This window comes from Maylandia zebra, linkage group LG3 (assembly GCF_041146795.1).
Source record: "Maylandia zebra isolate NMK-2024a linkage group LG3, Mzebra_GT3a, whole genome shotgun sequence".
Lineage (NCBI taxonomy): Eukaryota > Metazoa > Chordata > Actinopteri > Cichliformes > Cichlidae > Maylandia > Maylandia zebra.
The window spans coordinates 34,005-43,700 of NC_135169.1; the positions used below are offsets into that span (position 1 = coordinate 34,005).

A 9,696-nucleotide genomic window follows, 5' to 3' on the forward strand; every position below is an offset into this window, starting at 1 on the left:
TGTGAATCATAGTGTTCCAGTCAGTCATCAGTGTGTCTCTGCACAGCTGTAATTAAAATGTGTTCAGAGGGCCTCAGTGTCTGAATGGTTCCAGTTCAGCTCCATAGCAGCGTCCATGGACATGGATTTGTTCATTAACCAAACTACAGATCACTGAGAGCAGAGGACATTTTTTGCCATATTTCTTTTCATATATGTGAACTGACAAATGTCTTAATTCAGAAGAAATGCAAATTAAGAAAAGAAAATCCCTGCTGTGTGCATATAGTTATTTTTTTTAAGTCATTTGATGACTTGTATCTTTAGAAAATGAATATTTGTAGTCCCCCCTCACTGTGTTTGAACCAATAGAAAGCTGGTGCTCAGAGGAAGAGGGCGGGCTTTACTTGGTGTCAGTGACAGAAATGAAAAAAAGCTCAAATGAGTGAGAAGGACGATGAAGGAAACATCTGTGCTGTGTCTGCTCTGTAAGTAGAATCTCTGTGTTTGTTTGAATTCTTTGAATTCTTCAAATCAGGTCCAAAAAATAAGTATAAGGTTGAGGAAACTTTTTGGGAGTCTCAGCTGAGTGTCATTTCTCTTTAGTTCTGATCTCACTGCTGAGCTGCACAACAAACCAAGGTCAGTAACCTTCTTCTGTCACAGTTTAAACCTGAGAAATGCTCACTGATATGACCTGATTGGGTTTAGAATGTAAAGTAAACAGATCTTTTTTTTTTTTCATTGTAACCCTCACAGCTCGTCTGACTGTGAGTCCCAGCAGCTCTCAGATCTTTAAAGGAGACTTTGTGTCTCTGAGCTGTGAGGAGGACGACAGCTCTGCTGGATGGACTCTGAGGAGAAACACAAGCAAACGACAGAGGACTCAGTGTGGAGTTGGGTGGGGAGAAGGTGCTGGTTCTTCCTGTAACATCAGTTACATTGACCGATGGGACAGTGGAGTTTACTGGTGTGAGTCCAGAGAGGGTCCCATCAGTAACATGGTTAACCTGACAGTCACTGGTAAGCTGAGTGTGTGGAGTTAGTGTTGATGAAGCTGTGTGTAAATGGATGAAATGCTGTAGTTTGTCTCTGTGTTGAGGTGGATCAGTGATCCTGCAGAGTCCTGTCCTCCCTGTGATGGAGGGAGATGACGTCACTCTGCTCTGTAAAACAAAGACCACTCCCTCCAACCTCCCAGCTGCTTTCTATAAAGATGGCTCCCTCATCAGGAAGCAGCCTACAGGTCACATGACCATCCAGCATGTTTCCAGGTCTGATGAAGGCCTCTACAAGTGTGACATCAGCGGTCATGGAGAGTCTCCATCCAGCTGGATCACTGTCACAGGTGACACACTCACCTGTCTGTGTTTCTGCAGCTTTCAACATTCACAATGTGACGACAACTTAATGACTGTGTTTGCTTTATTTTAGACAAACCCCCAACCACACCGCTACCCCCATCCACCTCTAACCCTGGTTCTTATCTTGTCCCTGTGTTGTCATGTGTTGGATCCTCCTGTGTTGTGGTTCTACTGGTGTTACTGGTTCTGCTGGTGAGATGATGTGTTCACAGGATACCTGAAGGTGAGACTCAGACTTCTGAATGTTGCAGATTTTACATGTGTGATTTTATTTTATTGGGATTACATTAGTTTTTTAGCTGTACAGTCTTTAAGAAATCTAAACTCAAATTATAAATCTATGAATACTGAAATGTTTTTCAGTTTTCCATTTTTGTAGCGACACTTTAACAATGTGACAAGTTATTTGGAAAACAAAAATAGCAAAAGATTAAAAAAAGGGAAACAACCATTCAGAGGAATCTTTGTTTTGTTTTTTATAAACCAGGAGTAACCAAATTTGAATAGCAGGATGAATTGTCTTGTTCATCAGCTACTATGAAAGCCATAGCTTTTTTGTATCTGCAGACTTTATTGGAGCATAACACAGTCACAGAATCATGCTAATTACTGTTAAGTAGCATCCAAACACAATGTTAGATTTTCATTGGTCAAAACTGGAGCACAAACTTCTCGAGTACTCTCATCCACACAGGAATTGTATTATCTGTAAGATAATTGCATTAAAAATGCTCCAAAACCACAAATGCAGTCCTGAGATTCAGTTCTGGGACTCCAACTGGCTGAGTTGAAACTCAGCAGACAGCACTGTGCCAAGATTTTACCCAACTTGGCACAATTCTAGAAGTATCAATACAGGGAGTGCAGAATTATTAGGCAAGTTGTATTTTTGAGGACTAATTTTATTATTGAACAACAACCATGTTCTCAATGAACCCAAAAAACTCATTAATATCAAAGCTGAATGTTTTTGGAAGTAGTTTTTAGTTTGTTTTTAGTTTTAGCTATTTTAGGGGGATATCTGTGTGTGCAGGTGACTATTACTGTGCATAATTATTAGGCAACTTAACAAAAAACAAATATATACCCATTTCAATTATTTATTTTTACCAGTGACACCAATATAACATCTCCACATTCACAAATATACATTTCTGACATTCAAAAACAAAACAAAAACAAATCAGCGACCAATATAGCCACCTTTCTTTGCAATGACACTCAAAAGCCTGCCATCCATGGATTCTGTCAGTGTTTTGATCTGTTCACCATCAACATTGCGTGCAGCAGCAACCACAGCCTCCCAGACACTGTTCAGAGAGGTGTACTGTTTTCCCTCCTTTAAATCTCACATTTGATGATGGACCACAGGTTCTCAATGGGGTTCAGATCAGGTGAACAAGGAGGCCATGTCATTAGTTTTTCTTCTTTTATACCCTTTCTTGCCAGCCACGCTGTGGAGTACTTGGACGCGTGTGATGGAGCATTGTCCTGCATGGAAATCATGTTTTTCTTGAAGGATGCAGACTTCTTCCTGTACCACTGCTTGAAGAAGGTGTCTTCCAGAAACTGGCAGTAGGACTGGGAGTTGAGCTTGACTCCATCCTCAACCCGAAAAGGCCCCACAAGCTCATCTTTGATGATAGCAGCCCAAACCAGTACTCCACCTCCACCTTGCTGGCGTCTGAGTCGGACTGGAGCTCTCTGCCCTTTACCAATCCAGCCACGGGCCCATCCATCTGGCCCATCAAGACTCACTCTCATTTCATCAGTCCATAAAACCTTAGAAAAACCAGTCTTGAGATATTTCTTGGCCCAGTCTTGACGTTTCAGCTTGTGTGTCTTGTTCAGTGGTGGTCGTCTTTCAGCCTTTCTTACCTTGGCCATGTCTCTGAGTATTGCACACCTTGTGCTTTTGGGCACTCCAGTGATGTTGCAGCTCTGAAATATGGCCAAACTGGTGGCAAGTGGCATCTTGGCAGCTGCACGCTTGACTTTTCTCAGTTCATGGGCAGTTATTTTGCGCCTTGGTTTTTCCACACGCTTCTTGCGACCCTGTTGACTATTTTGAATGAAACGCTTGATTGTTCGATGATCACGCTTCAGAAGCTTTGCAATTTTGAGACTGCTGCATCCCTCTGCAAGATATCTCACTATTTTTGACTTTTCTGAGCCTGTCAAGTCCTTCTTTTGACCCATTTTGCCAAAGGAAAGGACGTTGCCTAATAATTATGCACACCTGATATAGGGTGTTGATGTCATTAGACCACACCCCTTCTCATTACAGAGATGCACATCACCTAATATGCTTAATTGGTAGTAGGCTTTCGAGCCTATACAGCTTGGAGTAAGACAACATGCATGAAGAGGATGATGTGGACAAAATACTCATTTGCCTAATAATTCTGCACTCCCTGTAGACCGTTCAAAAAATGTACAACATTTTATTTATTATTATGCAATTTATGTTTCCCATTGTGAATTATGTCTCTCTCTATCCAATTAGACCCCAGCTTTGTGACAACTGCCAAAATATGCAGCACATATCACTTCTCTATAAGAGCTTTAGTAAAAGTTGAAAAGAGCAGGAACATTTTTGGAATTTATCTCCTCATGATTACAAAAAGCTTAGATGTTGTAAGAGTTTGACTTGGTTTTAGTTTGGTGGAAATTATTTTTGATTGTGGTTACACTGGAGCAAAAAGCAGAAACAATCTTTCAAAAGTGGATACATCTAGATAATTAGCTGTTTCCATGAAACTTAATCTCATTAACCACATGAATTTTAGAAATTTAAAAAATGTTTCCATGTTTATGTCTGTGGATTAATTTCCTTCTTTGAAAACAGCTGTTTTACACCAGAATTTTCACCAAGAGATTATAAGCAGGTCAAATTTATAAGCTAAAATTATTTGTTTAAGATTAAGATTAATAACAGATATGATTCAAAGCAGAGAGATCCTCTTGGCTCTTGACGGAGGCCGTCGCACTTTCTCCTTCTCTGTTCTCCCTCTCCCTTATCTTTTCTGCTTGGCTTCTCATGTCTTTGTATAGTCTCGCTTATTCTCTAACCCTAAGAGAGTCTCCCAGACTTGTTCTCTAAAAACCTAAAGAATTATGGATTTGATCAACTGGTCCCTGAATGCAATTGACACCCTCGACAAGAAGCCTCGGTTCGGAAGAGCCCGTGACAAAACATTGAAGACACCTTTTCGAAACCATGATAACAGGGTTCTTGCTGATCGGCGCTGGCTTGGCCCTGGCTTATCGAAGGATAAAGAAAGCAGAAACGGCTGTTCAAACCCTCACAAGGCTGCCCGCTATGTTGATTGGAACAATGGAGTGAGCTGTGGCTTCTCAGAATAGGCTCATCAGGTGCAGCACAGATGACATCTCGGCTGCTGTGAGTACTGAGACCGACTGACAACATCTGACATCTGACAGCAACTGACAACATCTCGGAGAGGCTCACAACTATCGTGAACACTTATGCCCTATGAGCAAAATGGATAACATTGTGAAGAGGCTCACAGCTCTCCAACGAGAGACTTGTGACCAGTGACGGAGTGACATGAGACAACTGTAAAATTGGAAGCAGTTTGTTCGCACTAACCAAAATAGCTACCATCTTCATTTCATGTGACTTTCTCCTTCCTCATTCAAGGCCACCCGCGTCGACCGAAGACTGTTGACTTTTGCCTAATCGGGTGAAGGGACACTTTCTCTCGTTTGAACACGGAACACACTCACACAAACCTACACTCACCCCCCCCCCCACCCACCCCCCACCCCCTCCAAACACCTTCGAAGCTTACATCTTGTATGTTGTGAGATGTGATGATTCATGTGCTGAGGTGTTTTTTTTTCTCTGTTCTCAAACTGATCTCCCTGTTGGAGCTCAGTCTGGGGGAGTTATTTTTTCTTCTTGTCTTTCCTCATGTGGTGCATTTTCCATTGTTATACCTCTCCGACCTGTCTTCCCCATGTGATGTTTGTGTAATGTATGTATGGTCAGAAGGGTAAGATCGCACTGGCAAAGGTCGACAGCCTTAACAACAAATTTCACACGCGTGGGACTAATAAAGGTATCTTATCTTAATACATAGTGAGTGAGAAAGGTGACTGGAAAGGAAAAACTCAATGCATCATGAATTACAGTAGTCCAGCCTGGAAGTAATAAATGCATGAACTAGTTTTTCAGCGTCACTCTGAGACAGGATATTTCTAACTTTAGAGATGTTGCACAAATGGAAGAACGCAGTCTTACATATTTGTTTAATATGTGCATTGAAGGACATGTCCTGGTCAAAAATGACTCCAAGGTTCCTCACAGCGTTACTGGAGGCTAAGAGACTCCCCCTTGAGTCTTTGATTAATGATCAGTGGTTGTTGATCAATGGTCATCACAATTTGCATATTAATGATCAAGGAACTGACCTCTTGGATGAGTGATGAAATGAAAATGCTTAAAATGCTACGTCCAGGTGAACAGAATCAACTTTTTGGATATATATACATATGTATTGTACTGTACTGTATAACTGTACTGCTTTACATTTATGGGATATCAGTATTTATAATTCCATCTCAGTGATGACCTCTGTGCGTTTTGTGTTTTGCAGAGAATGATCGAGCTGCAGAAGATGTCAGTTATGGACAAATTATGGTCAAAGAGAAACAGAGTGAATTGAAGATGAGAGGTAAAACTGCGTTTCTTCATCTCCATCATGGTTTGATTTTATAGCCAGACACTAAGGATTTGGTTTAGCAGCTCAAATGGGTGACTTGGAGGTCACAGCTAGCAGGAGCTGTAGTCACAGTTTTGTTGGAAAGCAGAGGAAAGGGGCAGTTAATTAACCTCTGCCTGTAAAACTCTTTCAGTGTCCACTCCCTGAGACCATTAATGCTCTGCATCGGCCTAGATATTTTATAAACCTCATATGATTTGATACATAAAATCTTATTTCAGCAAATAAGTGGTATAATAACTATTGCTAATACTAATAAACTGGCAGGTAAATAACATCCAAGATACTCCTGTGGCCATGGGCTGTGGTTTGTGGCTCAGCTGTAAGAGACAAAGGTGGGGCAAGATGGCTGAGGGCACAGCCTCATGTGATCATGGCCACAGAGCTGCAGAACTGTCTGCAAAGACAGTGGAGCTCCATCCAAACAAATTCTTGGAACTGAGTTGAGCTGTAAATAAGGCACAGTGTGTAGAAAAGCTCATTGCTATCCGTTGTCACTTAGAACAACCTGCTATTAAAAAAAGTCTGCTTCCAGCAGGCCACTGGTGTGAATGTCTATTGTCAGATTTTATGCTACTGCAGTGGGCCCCAGATTCCTCCTAGGAATGCCCTGTGGTGAGAGTATGCAGGGTTAAGGAACTGATACTATTGATTGGCCCTGAGGCTCAACTGACATAAATCCAAGAGAACATCTCTGGGATGTTATTTTTCAGTCCATCTGATGCTTCATAGTTGCATCTCAGACTGTCTAGATCTTAAGTGACGTCCTGAACCAGATCTCCCAGGACAGAATCTGCAGTTTCATTAGGGCCCTGACATTGTTAGGAATGCATGGAAGCACACGAGGGCCATACAAACTGAGTTTCAGATGTCCAGCATAATTTTTTTAATTAAGTTTTTTAAGTTATTTGATTTAAATCACTTGAGTTAATCATTGATTGACAACCAGTTGATGTCAAGCACTATCCTACCCCTGTTGATTGTCAGCCTGGTGACATCTCCTTCTTAACAAAAGAGGCTCATAGCACGTGATCACGCTTTCAACCTCCTACAACACCACTGCAGCGATGAACAGAGTCTATCTGTTGGTTGAACTTGGAATTCCAGATGAACAATGTGTTTTTGATTGCCAGTCATTGAATGAATTCTGTATCCTATTCAAGCACTTGTACTTATAATTAAGAGGCATTTCTAAATATATTTTAAAGCTCTTTTAATCATTTTAAATTTTTTTAACTTTGTTTTGAGTGTTTGTGCAAGCAAGATGGAGAGTAAATCATGAGAGGCTACAGTACATGTTTAAAATAAAGGATTTGACAGATCAACTGTGGGACTCGGGTGTTTCAGGAGGGCATAAAGAAACTGAACACACCAATGAGTCAGTACTGACTGACTTTTTTAAATTCTGTTTAAAAACCACACAAGCTACTTCCTCTTGCTGATTCCAGAACAGGCAGTAACAGTGTTCATGTTGTCAGAACAAGTTTGCTTTTTGCTCTGTGGTGAAATATGTCAGCCTGAAAGAAGACAGCAGCTTTGTGGTCGTCTGCCCTCCTTTTTATGCAAACATCCCCCCAAGGTTCTGTGTGGTTACTGCGTTTCACAGAAGAGCTGCTGAGAAGGGGGGAAGAAACTATGCAGCCATAAAAAGATTTTCACTTAATCTCTTCATGAAGAACAGGACAAATATTTTGCCATAGCTGCAGTATAGAAAAAACCAGTAATGTAATGTGTGTAAATTTTTAATTTCTGCATTTTTCTTTACAGAGAGCGATTCAACTACAATCTACTCAGAAGTGAGAACAGGCGACTTCAGATCAAGTAGTCCCAAAGGTACAGCTGCTCTTTAACTTTGTACAGAGCCGAGCAAACCACATCTTCACTGAGACTCAGTAAGTCTAATCTCTGTCAAAATCAATACTGTAATGTTGTTTGAACTGTGTTTGTGTTCAGAGTTTAAACCAGAGACAGACGCCATCTACTCTTTACTGAAGTAGTCCACCAGTCCAACCACTCATGTCCACCTGCTGGTCTCTAACTGGTCCCCCCAGCACCTCAGACCAGAGGACGTATGGAGCAGCAGTGCAGTAGCGTCTCTAAGTAACTACATGTCTTTCTTTTGTTTGCTCATAACGAATGACTATAAGGAATCATGTTTCGTCGTTTTTGGCTAAATTATGTGGCCTAAATATCACATCCTATTTATAACTGGTGCTTTAACTGTGTTTGTTACAAAATCAGCAATGATAAATAATATAAATATGTTCATGTGATTTGTATCTTTGATGACTTTACTGTTATTTATATTGTATTCATGTTTGTCGTCTCCTGCAGCAGTGATGTAATTTCTCTGAAGGACTAATAAATATTTGTATAAATGTTTTTCTCTCAAGGGTTCAAAAAGACATTAAATGGAAAACTTGACTTGTTGGTTGTGGCTAACTGATACACATCTCTCTTCAGTACAGAAAAAAACTGAATAACCACAGACTCAAAAAAGCGATGAGTGGCTGAAAACTGCACAGAAAAACCCTTCAGTACAGGATGTGCACGTTTGAGAGCAAAGAGTTTAATTTACATATTTATTTTTATATCACCCAAAAACCAGACAGCACCAGCTCACGTGGTAAAAAAGAGAAAAGATGTTGATGTTTGTTAATTTTTTTCTAAACAAAAACACTAAAAAAGTGACTTCTCAGATGACACGAAGCGTTTATTTTCCGATTCACTAAACGTGAACGTGACTCACACTGGTCATGTTTCCTGATCCAGCTCCTCCTGTTAAATCTGTCAGTGCACTTTGAAATGGTCTCGAATCACCTTTGAAGTCTGCTTCCATCCATCGTTAGCCTGCGTAGCTGTAAACAGGATGTGAAGCCACAAAGGGGTCTGAGCTGATGTTCAAACAATATTCAAAAACAGTTTGTCTTCAAACTGCAGAGTAACAGAACAAGTGCTGAGTGGGTTTGCTTAGCTTTGTCTCACGTTGAGGCAGCACACTGTCCTCAATTTAACAGCAGGAAATAAAAGAGATGAGCTCTGCAAACACATGAGAAGAAGACCTAAACTAAACTTGTCACCACAGATGTTTAGTATGACAGGCCACTAAAAAAGCCATCTAAGCCTTTAAGATGGGGCTCCTGTCACATCAGTTCACTGCTGGTAACATTAAACTGGGGCCTCTGGAAACACTTACCTTCACAAACTGCCGCCACCACACAACTCAGGACTCGAATGTGAGGCTGAAACAGACGTGGGTCATCCCCAAAAACAATTAACAATCACATTTTATATGATCTATAAAGCTGCTGCTGTTTTCTTCCTGTTGAAAACGAGTTCTTTCTTCCCACGGGCACTAACTGCTGCTCACAGGGATTGCCTAATGGTTGTGGTTTTCCTTTGGCTTATCTACTATATACAGATGCCTAGAATTGGCTGCTGTTGTTAATTAGTGATATAAAAATAAGACAGAATTAACATGAATACCTAGATTTGCATTCAGTTATTTTCTATGAAGCTGTAGGCACTGGGGGACACATTTAGTGGGGGGTTTGAAAGCATCTTGAGTATCAGACGCTCAGTTTTTCACATTCTGATGAACTCGT

The 9,696-nt window shown here is 40.8% G+C and overlaps 1 protein-coding gene across 1 annotated transcript; it reads left to right on the top strand.

The window, feature by feature from the left end:
• The first annotated feature begins 363 nt into the window (after window positions 1-363).
• LOC143416905 (sialoadhesin-like) lies at window positions 364-8,472 on the top strand. The gene is made up of 8 exons (XM_076882577.1): window positions 364-467; window positions 586-621; window positions 739-1,002; window positions 1,082-1,327; window positions 1,414-1,566; window positions 5,966-6,043; window positions 7,859-7,924; window positions 8,045-8,472. The coding sequence occupies exons 1-5, from the start codon at window positions 437-439 to the stop codon at window positions 1,542-1,544; spliced, it is 708 nt and encodes a 235-aa protein (XP_076738692.1). The 5' UTR covers window positions 364-436; the 3' UTR covers window positions 1,545-1,566; window positions 5,966-6,043; window positions 7,859-7,924; window positions 8,045-8,472.
• Window positions 8,473-9,696: the final 1,224 nt, after the last annotated feature.